The 18,977-nt window shown below is 41.3% G+C and overlaps 1 protein-coding gene across 2 annotated transcripts in view; it reads right to left on the bottom strand.

Moving 5' to 3' along the window:
* MTHFD2L (methylenetetrahydrofolate dehydrogenase (NADP+ dependent) 2 like) overlaps positions 1 to 18,977 on the bottom strand; it is a 177,292-nt gene that overhangs the window by 5,910 nt on the left and 152,405 nt on the right. For both annotated transcript variants that reach the window (XM_073601027.1, XM_073601026.1), the window contains one exon: positions 12,060 to 12,185. In XM_073601027.1, coding sequence (XP_073457128.1) covers positions 12,060 to 12,185 — 126 coding nt within the window. The remainder of the gene's footprint in view (positions 1 to 12,059; positions 12,186 to 18,977) is intronic.

Below are 18,977 nucleotides of genomic sequence, written 5' to 3' on the forward strand. Positions count from 1 at the left end.
TTCAACTGGTGCTATGGTAAATGCGATTTTCTCATTAATGGCGCACACCTAATACAATTAGTTCATTTCAATTGGGTGTGTCTTGCCAAGGAATTAGTAGATGTTCTCAGTTATTTAACCCCTTTTGATGCTAATCTCATTCTTATTACTTCTAATATATCTTTGAAATCTTTTTTTTTTTTCATTTTTCTACCCAAATATTTCAATACATTACCAAGAACAGAGAAGTGTTTCTAAACACATAGGGGGTTATTTACTAAAGGCAAATCTGCTTTGCACTGTAAGTGCAGTCGCTGTAGATCTGAGGGGGACATGCAAGGAAAATAAAAAACAGCATTTTAGCTTGCACATGATTGGATGATAAAATCAGTAGAGCTTCCCCTCATTTCAGATCTACCCCTCAGATCTACAGCGACTGCATTTCCAAGTGCAATTTCAGTGCACTTGCAGTGCAGAGGGGATTTGCCTTTAGTAAATAAACCCCAATGTTTCACAAATGTGCTCTGTTTCCTCTTGCTGAACATGAACAAGTTTCATTAACTACAAGGAAAAACTGTGCAATTTATCAGCTGTAGGTAGGTTATTAGTGCTAAACTATGAAGGAATTTACAGGAGTATCAAAAACTATACACCTTCCCTTTTCTTTAATTAATTGAACTAAACAATATGTATTTCAAGATTGTAATTGTAACTGTAATTTGAATTACCTTGGTTATAAATAAAGTAAATGTTTTATCTATCTGGAATAACCGGTTTGCCTAAAATGTATTATAGAAAACTATAGCAATACAAAGGCTGCCATTTCTGAACTCTTCTAAAACAGTCAGTTTCCTGGCTGTTATACTGATCCAGTTGCTGTATTACTTTATGTGTCACTAACCTGGAAGAATGAGGATCCATTCTGCACTCAAGCCTCTAATATCTAGAAATAACCAGGTGCATGGCAGAGGGGTAAACTGCGGGCAAACAGGATTAAATGAGCCAGCAATCCAAAGGTCGGAAAAAGGTAGTTTACTTCCAAGCATGCAAAATCAACAGCAGCGTCGCTTTGAAGTAAACTTCTGAACTTTGCAGTTCTGGCTCATTGTATCCCGTTCACAGATCAAGGTTTATAACTTAACTCATAACTTTGCTGTCTGCATGTTTTTTTCAGGGTTGATGATTTACAAAGAATTGCAACCAAAAACTACCTGGTTCTAGGTTGTTCATAAAGGGGTCAGCGGTGGCAGATTTCATGTTTCTGTCAGCACAGGTTCCCCTTAATAAGGAAGGGGCTACCTCTAAGGAACATCTGTTATCCATGTATCCATTATAATATACAGTATACAGCATGTCCCTGGATGAGAGCTCAGATAGTGTGGCATTAGGGATCACAGTTTGCCAAGGTGTCTTGGCATTGCAGTGTGGCTTCAAAGACAGCATATTCGCAAATGAATGCAAACAAAAACCTCTGTTTTTAATCTAAATGGTACAAATGTTGGAAACTGTTTTATAGCTAGGTTTTAGACTGAGTAATATGAAATGTATGCAATATTTTGCCCATATACTATATTTTATACATGTTGAGCTTTACCCAAAAAGATGATCAGATTACAGCATTATCTATGTATATACAGTATGTGTAAAAAGTGCAGCGCAACCTATCAAAGAATAAGTATAACAATACAATAACACATCTCTGCATACACACACAGGCTTACTTTCGGTTCCGGATGTACATGCTGATGTCATGTGTGACACCTTATGTGTTTTGTGATGTTACCCCGTGACTTAATCAAAGGGATGATGAAGTCACTGATTACGTGACAAGACACATGTATGCAGAGATGCCAATGCTGATCCTTAAGGGGACAATGTTACTTTTCTAAAAGAGGCGATGTTCTATGTGCACTGGATCAATAGTGCTCTTGTAAGTTCTTTTTCTATGTTTTTAATAAATATTTGGTGCATTTGAATATATCACACTACGAGAGGTTGTCTTATTGTATATTTTTGAGTGAATTTGAATGGCTGGAAAGTTGACCATTAGAAAATAGAAGATTAATAAAGTTGGTGAACATCCAAAGGAAATACCAGCCCAGGTTAAAGGTCAAGGAGCAGTGTGAGCTAACTTTCTGAGTGGGTCATATATGTACGTAAGGTGCTTGTGCTTATGATGGTGGCACACAAACACTGATGAAGGCTGCAATATCCTAACTTCTTTGGATTCAATATTATTTTTGTTGGAATAACACTTGACTATTTAATGATTCAGCTTTTTTTATTTTTTTATGATATATGGACATTTTTTATAAATAAGCACATGGACACTTGTTTTGGTGGTGTATCATATTTATTGTAAAGCACCAGCACTTTCATTCAGATTTTATATTGTTTTTTGTTTAATTAGTTTTTATTAAAGAATTAAAGAATATGACATGAACAGTATCATATACAGTTTAGAGAAGAACAATACACTTTAGTGTCGTAGACAATCAGTAGATAATTAAAAATGTGAATGTAGAAAGGTACACATATAAAGAAATATTAACTATAACTCCAATCTTGAGCAGAGACACACAATAGTTATCCGCTGCATAACATGAAAAATCTGTGAATCATATAGCACATAAAGGTGAGACAATCTTCCCTGAGAAATATTATTGTATAAACAAAATAACATAGATACTGAAAGTAGGAAAGAAAGAAAAAAGGGTAGTAAAAGAAAGGAAGACGGAGAGGAGGGGAGGTCAGGGTGGGGGAGGGGGGGTGGAAACACCTCGGTCCAGATTCTATTATGCAATAAATGTTGTCAGGAGCCAGCTATTTGGTTGAAGACATAATTTCCGCATAGGCGGTTGTATATTTAAAGGCAAACCAGGGGGACCATATTTTTTTCGCTAACTCAGATTTTTGTCTAAGAGAGAGAGTAAGATCTTCCATATAGTATAAACGATCCACTTCCATTAGCCAATGACGTATGGAAGGTATGTTCGGTTGTTTCCAAAAGCGAGGGATGAGAGCTTTTGCAGCATTAAGGAGGTGTGGCGTTATAGATTTTTTATATGATACCACTGGTTTGTCTGTACAATGTAACAATACAATCCATGGGTCATTAGGAATCTCAGTACCTTGAATCTCATTAATCCAGTAAAGAATGGATAGCCAATAGGGGCGTATTAAAGGGCAAAACCACCAAATATGAGCATGTGATGCATGTTTCTCCGCATCCTCTCCAGCACAGAGGTGATGTTTGAGGAAAGGTTTTATGAAGCATGACAGGAGTGTAATGCCATCTCGTGAGCAGCTTATAATTTACCTCTGCTGTTTTAGATGCCCCGGAAGATGCATGGGTCATTGTGAAAATTATAGCTTTTTGTTCCGGTAGTAAATCTTTATGTAGATCTTTTTCCCATTTATTAAGGAAAGTCGGATCTTTTGAGGGGGCTAAACTGTGCAAGGCTTGATAAAAGTAAGAAACGGGTTTCTCCACAGGTTGATCTTCAGTAAAAGCTGATTCAAGGGGTGTCAGTTCCGAAATGGACCGTAGAGGTTTTGGGAGAGAGTGGACGAAAGCTGCCAATTGGCGATACTTCCAATGGACCATGGGCGTCACTGTAGAAAGATGTGCAATTTTATTTAGCGGCAAAATACCCATTGGGGTGGTTACGTGATGCAATTGAGAAAATGATCCAAAAGACCAAGAGTGTGTCTTGGGGTCCATGTTCCCCGGTGGGAAATAATTGTGGCCGGTTAGAGGTAAAAGTGGTGAGTTGTATGACCATTTATGTGCTTTGCAGAGCGAGTCCCATATCATTAGGGTAGAACGAGTGAGTGGAGATACTGTTGAAGATATACTCCTATATCTCTTGGGTATCCATATTTGCGTAAAAAGATCAGAGCCACCAAGTTCACATTCCAGTTTTACCCATAGTTTAGAATTTTTGTGGTACTTCCAGTCAGAGATTCTACTCAATACAGTTACCAAAAAATATCTTTTCAAATCTGGGAGGGCTAAGCCCCCATCCCTTTTAGATCTAGTGAGGAGGGATCTAGCAAGTCTAGGTCGCCTTCTGTTCCATACATAACGGCCAATTAAGGAATTATTAACCTTAAAAAAGCCTACCGGTATACCAAAGGGTATCATTTGAAATAGGAAAAGCAACCTGGGTAGTATATTCATTTTTACCACTCCAATTCTCCCTAGCCACGTGTGAGCAATTTGAGACCACTTTTGTAAATCTGATTTAGTCTGATTTAGTAGGGGCAGAAAGTTATGACGAAAAAGGGCTGACAGGTTCGGAGTGAGGTATATGCCTAGATATTTCATTTTATCAGTCTGCCAGCAGAAAGGAAAGGACTGTTTCAGGCTTTCTACATTCTGGGCCGGGATTGAGACATTGAGGATTTCAGATTTTGACATATTAATTTTAAAATTGGATATGGCGCTAAACACTGAGAATTCAGACATAAGGTTAGGTAGGGAAATCAAGGGTTGTTGTATATAAAATAGAATGTCATCTGCATAAGCAGCATATTTATGTCCAAAGTCACCTATAGGGATACCACGTATAGAGGGGTTCTGTCGCACTGTTGCCAAAAATGGTTCCAAGGAGAGGGCAAACAAAATAGGTGAAAGAGGACATCCCTGTTGGGTGCCATTATGTAGGGTGAATGAGTCACTGAGAGTGCCATTTATGCGCAACTGCGCAGTAGGGTGATTATAGAGGGCGGTAATCCGTGACAGAAGGTAAGGGCCTATGCCGAGATGTGCCAACGTTGCCATAAGATAGTCCCAGTCCACCCTGTCGAATGCCTTTTCGGCATCTGTGGACAGTAACAGGGTGGACTGGGAGGACCCGCGGACATGTGCAATTAAAGAGAGGGTGCGTAAGGAGTTGTCCCTAGCCTCCCTACCAGGGATGAAGCCAGTTTGTTCATTAGATACCCACTGAGGGAGCAAGGGAAGAAGTCTATTTGCAATCGTTTTGGCATACAATTTAGCATCTATGTTCAGTAATGAGATAGGCCGATAACTTCCGCAATTGGTTGGGTCTTTTCCCGCTTTAGGGATTATGGTAATATGCGCATGTATAGTCTCGGGTCTGAGGATACCACCATCCGAAGTAGTGTTGGCATAGCAAGATAAGTGAGGTAATAAAATGTCTGCAAATGCTCGGTAGTAAGTTACCGTAAACCCATCAGGGCCAGGAGCCTTCCCAGTAGCCATATCTTTCAATGCAACACGTAATTCAGAATCAGTGATCTTTCCCTCTAAGTTAGCCAGGGAGTCAGGGGGCAGTTTAGGTAGATTGGCTTTTTCTAGGTAATTTCTAATAAGAGTGGATTTGGTGGCCTGATCTGTTATAGTGTTTTGGACATGGTATAGGTGTTGATAAAATTCTCTGAATTCTCTCGCTATGGCAGAGGTATCATACAGCAGAGTATCTGAGGGACCTTTTATTATTGCTATAAAAGATGCTGATTTCTTTTGTTGCAATGACCGGGCTAGGAGCCTACTCGGTTTGTTTCCCCATTCATAGAAGTGTTGTGCTATTATGCGTGCGTGATGTTTCTGCTCAGTGTGAAATAGTGCTTTCAGCTCCTCCCTTTTTGTAGTCAGAGTAGTTAGTATGGCTTGTGTTAAGCTTGCTTTATGCTGTATCTCCAGGGCCTCAATTTCTCTAAGTAGCTGAGCTTGTTAGAATAAGCGTTCTTTTTTTTTTCCGGGATCCCAATTCCATTAGTTTACCTCTTATATGGGCCTTATGGGCTTCCCAAAGTATTCCTGGTGTTATGTCTGAGTGGGTGTTTTCCTTAAAGTAAAGTGCTAAGTCATCTGCTATTTGTTTTCTGTCTATGTCCTCAATTATAAGGGATTCGTTAAGTTTGCAATTAGTGGCCCTAAGGGGAAATGACGGGATTTTTAGTTCAAGCGAAATCGGGGAATGGTCAGACATAGGGGAGGATTCTATGCGAGTGTTGTTGAGTAGTGAAAGGTGATGGTGATCTATAAAGAAATAATTGAGCCTGGAGTACGTGTGATGAACGTGGGAGAAGTGGGTATAATCTTTCGTCCCTGGGTGCATAATCCTCCAAACATCCATTAGTTGGGAGTCTTGTAATTGCTTACGTATAAACGACAATCGATTATGTGAAATACTAGATCTCCCTTTAGATGTGTCTATGCACAGTTCCAAAGGAACATTAAAATCTCCAGCTAGGAGAACGCACCCTTGAGCGAAATCCCTCAGTTTTTTCAAGGTGGTGGTCAAGAATCCTGCCTGATCTCTATTAGGAGCATAGAGATTTGCTAGAGTGCATGGCATACTACCCAGGCTGCCCTTAAGGAACAGAAAACGGCCCATAGGGTCACGTAACATCTTATCCAATTTAAACGCCGTATTGCAGCTAAGCCCAATGGCCACACCTTTTGCTTTATGTATGTCAGAAAGACTATAATACCAAGTAGGGTACCTTTTGGAGAATAACTTCACACTAGTAGTATGTGTGAGGTGAGTCTCCTGTAGAAAAATAATATCTCCATGTAGGCGACTCAGCTCTATATAAATTATTTTTTTTCCCCTGGAGCATAAAGACCTCGTACATTAAATGAAATAAGTTTTACCATACCCATGGGGAGAAGGAGGAGGATTCAGCTGACATATCTTCTCAATGAAATGGACCTGAGGTGGGGAAAAAAAGGTTAGGAGAGAAATAGGGGTGGGAGGGGGGGAGGGAAGGAAAAGAAGGAATAGAGTAGTAAAGAGAAAAAGAGAAAGCAGGAAAAAGAGGAACAAAAAAGAACAACATTGATAAGTAGAAAAAACTGCCGTGCATGGAGAGGGTGCAGACGACGCCCAACACCCACACGACCACAGCCCTGTTGGGGACAGGACCGTGAGGGCATGAGGCCACGCCGCACCCTATGTTGGGGGAGTAAGGAGTTCCAGGCATCCAAACGCGGACGCTGGGTAGGCGTGCGCATCGTCCCGAAGCTCCGACTCCAGCACCACATCTGAAAAAAAAAAGTGATGCTAATAAAAAGCACTCGGTATTGTTTAAGTGTTGTAACATATACTCAGAGAGCGACACTTGGCCCATAACCCATAAACATCAACGTTAAATAGCAGAACCTTAAAACGTTAAACCTAAAATGGTCTAGGATATTGAAAAAAAAAAAAAAAAATGAAAAATAAAATATAATATCAGACCATAGCAAAAAGGAAAAAGAAAGATGATAATGTTCGGATCAGAGCATGTCTATCATCCTATACAGCCCTGACAGCGTGGTGAGGTGCATCAGAGTCTGTGCCCCCAGCCAGGTACTCAGGGTGGAGGCTGAAGCATAAAAAATACAAATAAAAAGTCAATCAGTAAAAAGAGAAAAAAAAAACAAAAAACAAACAGAGGAAGAAAGAGGTGATACTCATGGGCCACATTGTTCCAGTACAGGCAGGTAAAATGAATGGAGTGGGCAAGGCCATTTTGGTTAGAAACTAATCCTCCAGGGGTGAACTCCCAGCAGGGGAGGTTCGGTGCTTGCGGTCCACTTTCTGCCATCTAGGCTCTGAGTTATTGGGCAGAGCCGGGGTAGCCTCTTGCCAGCCGGGTAGTTCAGGCGGTATTATGTTGACATCCATGCAAAACTTCTCAAGGTCCTCTGGGAACCGTAAGATCGCCGTTTTACCATCTCTGCTTGCAATCAACGCCGCTGGAAAGCCCCATCTGTATTTAATAGAAGCAGCTTGCAGCTTCTCCGTCAGGGGACGCAGGGCCCTGCGCCGTTCCAAGGTTTCCCTGGCCAGGTCTGGGTAGAAAGACAGAATAGCGCCATCAAAGTCCAGTGATGCAGCTTCCTTGGCTTTTTTCATAATAAGTTCTTTTTCATCATAATAATGAACTTGGCATATGACATTGCGGGGGGTGTCTGAGGAGAGGTTGCGGGGTCTGAGGGCCCTGTGAACCCGGTCAATTTTTAGAGGGTAGTCAGCAGCCTGGCCCAACATGCCATTAAAGATCCCACGGATGGATGGGAGGAGATCTTCATCCCCAGTCGCTTCAGGCAGTCCTCTAATGCGAATATTGTTACGCCTGTTACGGTTTTCCTGATCTTCGATCTTGTATAAAGCCATTCTATGGGCTATTGCAAGTGTGCGGGTGGTGGACTGCAGGTTTCCTATGGCCGCCGCGTGGCGATCCAAGCGTTGCTCTGACTCCTCCACCCGCTCAATTACCTGGGATAGATCAGAGCGCACAGCGGAGACCTCTTTCTTAATGGCCCGCTCCAGGCTCAGTAACATGGAGGCAAGTTCTGTTTTAGTGGGCAAGTCACTCACCAGGGCCGCGACTCCAGAGTGTCTGGATGCGATATCCTCCTCCTCCGTGCAGGCTGAAGATGCCGGCGAGCAATGTCTGCGTTCGGGTCTGTGTCGAGGGGCGGGGCTTGTGCCGGAGCTCACGCCACGAGGTGAGCGGCCTAGGCCATCCATGTCCTCTGGATCGTCTGGATCCACAGCGAGAAATCGCTTAATCGAGCCGGTTGAAGATCCCTTTTTAGGTAGGGGCTTGCCAGACCTCTTCCTCATCTTAGTTAGAGAAAGGATGGTGGTAAAAAATAAAACGAGTGCTGTAAACCTGGTGTCAGCGCCGGAGCTCGGGAGAGACGCATCCTCACTGCAGCATGTCGAAACCCAGATTTTATATTGTGTTTTTGTTATACTTGGTCTGATTGTTTAAAGTTCACATTAGACCTTATTCTTTGGTAGGTTGTGTTGCATTTTTTTTTTTACAGTATGTACAGTGGGTAAAATAAGTATTGAACATGTCACTATTTTTCTAGGTAAATATATTTCTAAAGGTGCTATTGACATGAAATTTTTACCACATGTCGGTAACAACCCATACAATCCATTCATACAAAGAAACCAAAAACAAATAAGTTCAGAAATTAAGTTATGTGTAATAAAATAGAATGTCACAGGGAAAAGGTATTGAACACGCTAACTGAAATGTATTTAATACTTGGTACAAAATCCTTTGTTGGTAATGACAGCTTCAAGATGCCTCCTGTATGGAGAAACTAGTCGCATGCATTGCTCAGGTGGGATTTTGGCCTAATCTTCCACACAATCAGTCTTCAAATCTTGAAGGTTTCATGGGCCTCTTCTATGAACTCTGATCTTTAGTTCTTTCCACAGATTTTCTATTGGATTAAAGTCAGGTGATCGGCTGGGTAATTCTAGCAGCTTTATTTTCTTTCTTGGAAAACCAATTGAGAGTTTCCTTGGCTTCGTGTTTGGGATCATTGTCTTGCTGAAATGTCCACCCTCGTTTCATCTTCATCATCCTGGTAGATGGCAGCAAATTTTTATCAAGAATGTCTTGGTACATTTTTCCATTAATTCTTCTTTCAATGATATGAATTTTACCAGTACCATATGCTGAAAAACAACCCCACACCATGATGCTCCCACCTCCAAACTTCACTGTTGGTATGGTGTTTTGGGGTGATGTGCAGTCCCATTTGACCTCCAAACATGGTGTGTATTATGGCATCCAACAAGTTAAATTTTGGTCTCATCTGAACAGAGTATATTGTTTCAGTATTTTACAGACTTATCTAAATGTTGTGAAGCAAACTTTTTTTTTTTTAAATAAAGAACATGTTTATTATCAATAACGTCATACAGGTACATTGCATATCGTACAGTCACATAAAGAAGTAATATACAACGCCTGTAAATGAGCATGACTGGCACATAATATAACAAAGTATAGAATCAAGTATAACTTCAAATAGTGCTAAATTACAATTTCCCCTCTAGATTGTCTTCCTCCATTATCAGGGTTGTCAGCACTAGGTACATCCATTAGTTTGGTACATTAGAGTTATGTAACGTGAGATGGCTCTGTCTCTCCCACTATTTATGCGGATTACCACAGCCAATCAATCCGTACAGGTATTAGTGTTATCTAGCCATCTGTCCCAAATCTTGTGGTATTTGGCTGGGCATCCCCTGTGTCTGTACAACACCTTTTTGTATGACAATGACGCATTTACTTCCCCAACCCAGGCCCGGATAGTAGGAGAGATGGTCCTCATCCAGTGTTTGGCAACTAACTTTCTAGCGCAAAATAAAGTTTCGCTAAGGAATATAGCTAGGAACCTGTCCATGGTGGCATCTGGGAGTAACCCCAACAGGCATGGTTTGGGGTCTAGTTGTACTGGCGAGCCCATGTGGTCGTGTAAAAATTTTATCATTTGTGCCCAGTAATCTTGTATCACTGGACATGACCATAATAGGTGGAAGAATGAGCATGGGTTGCTTGAACATCTTGGGCAATTTGGATTCTGGTTTGGAGAGAATTTGGCTATTCTGGGAGACATGAGATAAGATTTGTGTATTACATACAGCTGAGTCAGGCGCTCAGATATTTTAGGTGAGGTTTTTTTTAACGTTTTCTAATATTTCTTCCCAGTCAGAATCATCTATTGGGCCTACATCTTCCTCCCATCTAGTTTTCGCTGTGCCTTCCATTCTCGCTACCGATTTAGTTCGTAATGTGGTGTAGAGAGTGGATATAAGTTTTTCTGGGTTTGATCCTGTAATCACATCTACCAATGGTAGCATTTGCGGGTTGGGGAATCTATTCGCAAATTGGGTTTGGAGTGCGTGTCTCAACTGCATATAGCTAAATTGCATATGGGAGGGGAGGTCCAGCTCCTCACAGAGTGTTTGAAAGTTTCTTACTGCAAATAAAGTAATGACCTGAAACAGGAACACTATCCCCCTGGCAGCCCATCCAGTGGCCCCAGGTAGGGATACCAGCTCCCCCAATTGGGGGTTGTGCCACAAGGGTGTGTGTGAGTGGAAAAAATCGGCTCCAGTCAGCCTGATCGCCCTCTCCCATATGTACCTGTGTTGAAATAGCAGCAAGTTCCAACCCTCTCTTTTCCACCTTCTGTTCCCTCCCCTAAATAGTACTTGTAAAGGGGAATGTGTGACATTGTTCGGCTTCTCGCATACTAAAGTTTGGTATCTGACTTTGTCTGTTTTATGGATATAATAAAAGTGTGAGAGCTGTGCGGCTATGTAATATGTATACAGGTCTGGTAGAGCTGCCCCCCCCCCCCCCCCGAGGAGGTGGGATTTTTGAGCGTTCCAGGCCAGCTTGTGTCTATTGGGCTCCCATACAAAAGAGTTGATGATTTTGTCAATTGTTTTAAAGATTTTTAGGGGAATAAGTATTGGGGAGTTGCACGGGGATGGAGAACGGCGCCAAATTCAAAAAGTGAAACACACACAATACATACAGTATACTATAATCTTACAGATTACATTACTGTATGAAATAATTTCACATCCCTTTTGTCCCTAGTGGTTTCTCCAGTGTCCTGCATGCAGTTTTATATTATAAAAACTGTTCTTTCTGCCTGGAAACTGGAGATTGTCCATAGCAACCAAAACCGTCCCTTTACATCAAAAGGGGTTTTAGACCAGTTAGAAAACAGCGATAATAAATTAGAATCACTCGCAGAATTGAGCGATAGTGATTTGTGGAGAGATCCGTCATCAAACACTGAAAAGTAATGACAGTGACAATTCTGCAACTGAGCAAATTTTAGTGTTTTTGATTTGATTACATTATTGAATAATTTTTATTATTATTATATTATTATTTGGTATAATTATTTATAGTTATTTATTATATTATAACTTATGATTTCGTGTTTCAAACTTTATCATGCCTGAGATGTCTACTAGACTCTGGTTTGGACAGATTTAAGTGAGTTATTCCTAAGAATTACAGGCCTACAATATAAAAGGCCAAATTTCCATGCAAAATAATTGTACCGCTTTCAGCATCAAAAATATGAAATAATCATACCGCCAGGGAGGTTAATGTGGGAACACATGACAGTATGCTAGTGGCAAATAATATATGATTTTTAATTATACATTTTCACTATTTATTGGTAGCATGGGGTGTTGTTTTTATTCATTTTAAGTATTTTCTACGTGCCATGGTAAATAAATGCTACATAGTATCTATTCTGTATATTCTGTACTAATTACCTTCCAAATCCACATCTCCAACTATTATTGCTTTTCCTGTAGCTGGATCTTCTATATGATTAATGCCAACATCAATTATTGCAGCCCCTTCTTTAATCATGTCTGCCGTGATCAACTTTGGAATACCTACAACGACAAACACAGTCACATTATTAGTAATAAGCCCAGTAATAGTAATAAGTAATAAGCCCAGCATATGCAAGTCTCTGAGGTGATTTACTGAAGGTTTGACTAGACAATTAGGTAAAAAGAGAAATGTCCCTTTTGTTTCCTTTTTTCTTTCATGGTTGTTTTTCAAAACTTTCAGTGTGGAGGGAGCTGCTGCAAGGCTGTGAATATCATTTTTATACCCTGTACTTCAAGAGAGAACAACAGTTTGAATGGACTGTGGAATAAAAACAATCTACTAACTAAAGACTTTATCCTTTATCACTTAACCAGTTCCGGACCAGCCGCCGCAGTTTTACTGCCCATTGCCAGAGATTGGAGACCTATTACGGTCTCCGAATTTAAGACCTTCCCGGGCCTATCCCTCCTTATGGGCGTAGTTAAAAAAAGTGAGTTGCGGTCATATTGGTCCACTGACCCAACACGCCCGTGTTCTCTGCCTCCATGGCCAGGGCACAATACGAGCAGATCTTGTGGTTCATGAACTTCAGTGATAATGAACTCTGTTGTCCTCGGGGTGACACTGGATACGATCGGCTCCACAAAGTTCAGCACCTCGTAAACCACTTCAACCAGCAGTTTGAAGCCTTGTTTACTCCCGATCAAGTTGTCTGTGTTGATGAGTCCCTGATTACGTTTTCTGGCTGCTTGTCTATCAAACAGTATCTTCCCAGCAAGCGTGCCAGATATGGGGTCAAGATGTATAAGCTCTGTGACAGGGCAACAGTTTTGTGGTTTACGAGGGAATAGGGGTGCAACGGATCAAAAAACTCACGGATCGGATCGATCCTCGGATCAGAGTCACGGATCGGATCATTTTCGGATCAGCAAAAAAAACAAAAAAAAAACACACAAATCTTGTTACACCCACCGGAGTTTTAGATTTAAAAGCTATTTTCAACACAAAACCGAGCTTATATGCATAAATACAGTATTTGTAGATCGGACGGACTGTTTAGATGTTAGATTTTAAAAGCAACAGCAAACCTGCTGACCTTACATGGTTGCTAATGTGACAGAACACCTCTGATTTTCACATTTAACATTAAATGTGAAAATCAGAGGTGTTCTGTCACATTAGCAACCATGTAAGGTCAGCAGGTTTGCTGTTGCTTTTAAAATCTAACATCTAAAAAGTCCGTCTGATCTACAAATACTGTATTTATGCATATAAGCTCGGTTTTGTGTTGAAAATAGCTTTTAAGTCTAAAACTCCGGTGGGTGTAACAAGATGTCTGCTTGCCCCCTTCTCACTCTATCATTACTGTACTGTGCAGGAGTGTGGGGTGTAGCAAGATGGCGGCGACGAAACGTCACTTCCTGACGAGACAGCGGCCGCTTCCGGGTGTTCCAAGATGGCCGCCGCTCCGGAGCTAGGCCGAAGCTATGGCCGAGGCCGCAGAGTGCTCCGTGGATCGTGGGTGTGCCGATCCGCGGAGGTTGATCCGTACAGATCACGGATCGGCGACGATCCGTTGCACCCCTATGAGGGAAAAGATAGTCACATGGAGCCGGAGAACTGCCCAGACTACATAGGGAGTGCTGGTAAGATTATTTGGGACTTGGTGTTACCCTTATTCGGAAAGGGGTACCACTGGTACGTGGTCAATTATTATACAAGCGTGCCACTTTTTGATTGTGGAATTGTGATCTAATCGCCGGGGCTTCCCCCAACGGCTTGTAGAATCCCGACTTAGACGGGGGGAGAGAGCCTGCTTGAAATTTAATAATTTGTTAGCAGTGAAGTGGAGGAATACACAGAATGTTTTCGTTCTGTCCTCCCTTCACACAGATACGTCTGTCCAAATTTCTACAGCGGCTGGTGTTGTGCAGAAACCCCTCTGTGTCGACGAACACAACCGTAACATGGGAGGGGTGGACCTCAACGACCAGTTGTTGGCGCCGTACCTAATTGCCCATAAGGCCAGACGCTGGTACAAAAAAGTGTCTGTATACTTATTCCAATTGGCTCTGCTGAATGCTTTTGTGCTATACAAAGCTTCAGGACGAACTGGATACTTCATTAAATTACAGGAAGAGATCATCACAGCCCTTCTGTTTCCATACGGTGCTGTGGCCCACCTTCCCAACGCAAATGCAGTGAGCCAGCTGCATGAGAGGCATTTTCCATATGTCCTCCCTGGTACCCCTACCCAATAAAACCCCCAAAGAAGATGTTGTGTCTGCAGAAAACGCGGATATATAGGCGTAACACCCAATTTTATTGTCCCTCCTGTCCTCACCAACCTGGTCTCTGCATTGGTGACTGTTTCAAACGCTACCACACACTAGTGGAGTATTAGCGTAGGGTACAGCATTGCACAGTCCTAGGGCACACGTACACAGGGTCTTGAAAGATGGCCATCGCATTTTGAGAGACCCTAATCTGGAACATTTACAGTTACAGTTTACAGTTCATAAAAAAAAAACATAAAAAAACACAAAAAAATAAAAAAGCCAAAAAGAGTTGTCGTTTTATTTGTCTTCTCTCTCTATTGTCCTCTCTCTTACGTTCGCTCTCTCTCTCTCTCTTGTTACTGTATTTTATAACTGTAATGTTTTATTTTTACTGTGTTTTATTGTATTTGCTTTGCAGGTATGGTACGTCTTACTGTTATATTGTAATGTTACTTTGTTTATTGTTAACCATCATTTGCTTAGCAGGTACACCATTCAGCTGCAGCACAGGTTTATTTATTCTGACAGCAACAGCGTTTGCTCCCACAATACGTAAAGCCGTGACTCCAGCGCTGTAGGAGGTGATTTCACCACCACAGTTAAAAAAAATGGTGCATGTATGCCCATCATTAGAAGTGGGTGGATGAAGGGCGGTATTCTAATGGTGGACATACCCACCGATCAATCTCTTTTTTCATTCAGCCCACGGGCTGCATGAAAAAAAAGATCATTACAATATATTCCCAACAAGGACCAGCAACGTACTGGTATGTTGCTGGACTTTAAATGGTTATACCAGAGTGATGCCTGCAGGTTTAGGTATCAACTTGGTATTATTCTTTTCAGCCAGTGGTCGGCTTTCATGTAAAAAGCAATCCTAGCAGCTAATTAGCCTCTATATGCTTTTACAAGAAGGTGGGAGGGAACGTCCCCCCCCCCCCCCGTCATCTTCCATGGTTCTCTCTGGCTCTCCTGTCCCACCAGGGAACCCGAGAATGCAGCCGGTGGTTCCGCCAGCTGACCATAGAGCAGATCGGAGACCAGAACAGCTCCAATCATCTCTATGGCCTAAGAAACTGGAAGCTACGAGCATTTCATGACTTAGCTTTCGCTGGATATAAACAGCACGGTTGGGAAATTGGGAAAGCATTTTATCACACCTATCTTGGTGTGGTCAGATGCTTTGAGGGCAGAGGAGAGATCCCGATTTAACAATAAAAATGATAAAAAAAGTTTAAAAATAAAATAAAAAAAGCAAAATAAATAATAAAAAAAAAAGTACTTTCCCCCTGTGCTCACGCGCAAAGGCAAACGCAAGCGTCAGTCTTGTGTCGTATGTAAACAGCAATTTCACCATGCATGTGAGGTATCACCGAGAACGTTAGATCGAGAGCAGTAATTTTAGCAGTAGATCTCCTCTGTAAATCTAAAGTGGTAACCTGTAAAGGCTTTTAATGGCTTTTAAAAATGTATGTAGTTTGTCACCACTGCACGTTTATGCGCAATTTTAAAGCATGTCGTGTTTGGTATCCATGTACTCGGCATAAGATCATCTTTTTATTTCATCAAATATAGTGTGTTTTAGTGCATTAGAATAAAAAAAGTGCTTTTTTCCATTTTTCAAAAAAATCGCTGCGCAAATAATGTGTCAAAAACCTACTGACCTCCGAAAACTGTGATAGGCTGTGAGGAGTGAAATCAAAAATATACGCCTTTAGAAAGCCTGAAGGCGGTGATTGGTTTTCGGAATCCTGTACACGGTTAGACTGCCAAAAAGTCACACACATGTAGTATCCCCATACTCAGGAGAAGCAGCAGAATGTATTTTGGGGTGTAATTCCACATATAATCACGCCATGCTTGAGCAATATATCATTTAGTGACAACTTTGTGCAAAAAAAAAAAAAAATTATTTTCCCGCAACTTGTGGCAAAATATAAAATATTCTGTGGACTCAACATGCCTCTCAGCAAATAGCTTGGGGTGTCTACTTTCCAAATTGGGGTCATTTGGGGGGGGGGGGTTGTGCTATCTTGGCATTTTATGGCCTTCGAAACTGTGAACGGTAGTGAGGAGAGAAATCAAAAATGTACCCCCTTAGAAACCCTGAAGTATAACCATGGCACGTGTGAGCAATATATCATTTAGTGACAACTTTGTGTAATATTTTTTTTTTAATTTTTCAATCACTTGTGACAAAAAATAAAATATTCAATAGGCTCCATATGCCTCTCAGCAATTTCCTTGGGGTGTCTATGTTACAAAATGGGGTCATTTGGGGGGGGTTGTACTGCCCTGCGTAAATTCCAGAAAATGTACCCTAGTTTGTAGACGCTATAACTTTTGCACAAACCAATAAATATACGCATACTGACATTTTTTTTTACCAAAGACATGTGGCTGAATACATTTTGGCCTAAATGTATGACTAAAATTGAGTTTATTGGATTTTTTTTATAACAAAAAGTAGAAAATATCATTTTTTTTCAAAAATGTTGGTCTTTTTCCATTTATATCGCAAAAAATATAAATCGCAGAGGCAATCAAATACCATCAAAAGAAAGCTCTATTTGCGGGAAACAAAGGACGCAAATTTTGTTTGGGTACAGCATCACATGACCACGCAATTACTAGTTAAAACAGCGCAGTGCCAAATTGTAAAAAGTGCTCTGGTCATTGAGCAGCCAAATCCTCCAAGGCTGAAGTGGTTAAGGATGAGGTTCTGTTTTACTGTTAAATAAATCTTAATGAAAGGCTATTTATCCTTCACACATTATTGTACAGATGATACATGACTGTGTTAAAGTGTATGTCTGAGTTTTTCACAAAGTTAATTACAATCCACTCCCACCCTGTCTAGAGGATGATCTTGAGACCATAACATAAAAAGGTCAGGTACCTCTGGAATAGACTATTCAGCATTCTAGCGCAGTACAAAACAAAAAACTTTGTAACACTGGCCTGAGTGCAAATAAGTATGGATTTGGTCTCAAGAATTATATAGCACAAAAGTATGTTAAAAGATTTACAACTTCAGCACTCCAAACAGTTGAGAAAAAGGAAGTATAGTAAAAGTAAAAAACAATGCTAGATTTCTAAATGAAAATACAACATACACAAATTAGTTGAAAACTGGTCTAACTTTTAAAGACCAAAAATCTTTATGTGTTTTTAAAAATTATCAAAAGTTCATAACCATACGTCTAATAAAATGCATTAATGTCTATGTTAGCAAGAATAAGGTATTCACATGTAGCAATAACTCTCGGTGGAGCTGCTGGTTTAAAGCGGGCTTTTGCCTTCACTCTCGCCACCTCTGTTTCACCGGCACCGGGTCTAGGGTCCCATTAAGTTTACCTCCAGACAATGTAGGCACCAAACACTTGAGTATCTTTTCCAATGCTTTATTGAACAGGTAATAAAGGAAGTAGCAGGAAAGAGGTAGAAGGAAAGTTGCAGGGAAGCTCAAATACCTTTCCGTAGTATTCTTTAGTACATTGTTAGGAATTGAACACTTGTAGTTGAATGCACTCCCTTTGTGGGATTCAATCTTTGCCCACCTGGATAGGCCTCTCTCACTTGCCTAGCAGCCAGTACATAGCACGAACAAAAGTCTCTGCCACAGACTTGTTTGGAACAAAACCCGTAAGTTCCTCTGCCACAGGATGTAATGGTTTACGATGAAATAAAACACAGCACTTGAACCTTTAAGCCAATCCGCAGTTACTATGCAGTAAGATTACTTCAGGATACGTCCTCCAACTGAGTCACCAGGCCCCTCTCCAGACCAGCACTCTGCATGATCCTTCCATGACGGGTCCTCCCCTGGGATCTCCTCAGTTGTCCAGCTTCTTCTCTCAGGATAGACAGCCCAGGACCCTTCCTCTGCCGCTGTGGTAGGCCCCAGACAGGCTTCTGGGCCCACCCACACGCTGCAGCGACGTGGGCCTCCGGAATGGAGGACCACGAGGTGGTATTCCTAATGCATACCTGTCGGCCAGGAGGGCCAGCAGGTGGACGGAAAAAGGACCCCTAAACATGGCGTCTGACCCATAAATACCCTCTCCCAGAATGCAACTCGGAGGACCACCTCCACCGAGTTGTCTCCGGGACAGAGGAGCACACATACGCTTCAACACGTTGCCTTTCCAACACCGGCCCATGGGGACAACGACACCCAACGGCGCAGTGCGGAACTATGCGCAACTTAGCCAAGCTGGAACAGAGGCAAATCTAACTTCACCTAACAAGCAACCCACTAAATTTACTTATCAGTAGTAGATTAAAAATCTACCAGCGCTACATACATAAATATAATTTCACATGTAAATAATTGTATAAATAATAATGTATGACATTAGATTTTTTTCCACATTGGCTGAAGTTTCCTTTGTTTTATGGTGAACTTTGCTAAGATTGTACTGACAAAAAACATTATTCTCATACACTGATTCTGTTAAATTAAAGTGGTTCTAAAGGCAGAAGTTTTTTAACTTAATGCATTCTAGGTAAAAAAACCTTCTGGATGCAGCTCCCCCAGCCCCCTCTTATACTTACCTGAGCCCCATCTAG

This window comes from Aquarana catesbeiana, linkage group LG01 (genome assembly GCF_042186555.1).
Source record: "Aquarana catesbeiana isolate 2022-GZ linkage group LG01, ASM4218655v1, whole genome shotgun sequence".
Taxonomy (NCBI): domain Eukaryota; kingdom Metazoa; phylum Chordata; class Amphibia; order Anura; family Ranidae; genus Aquarana; species Aquarana catesbeiana.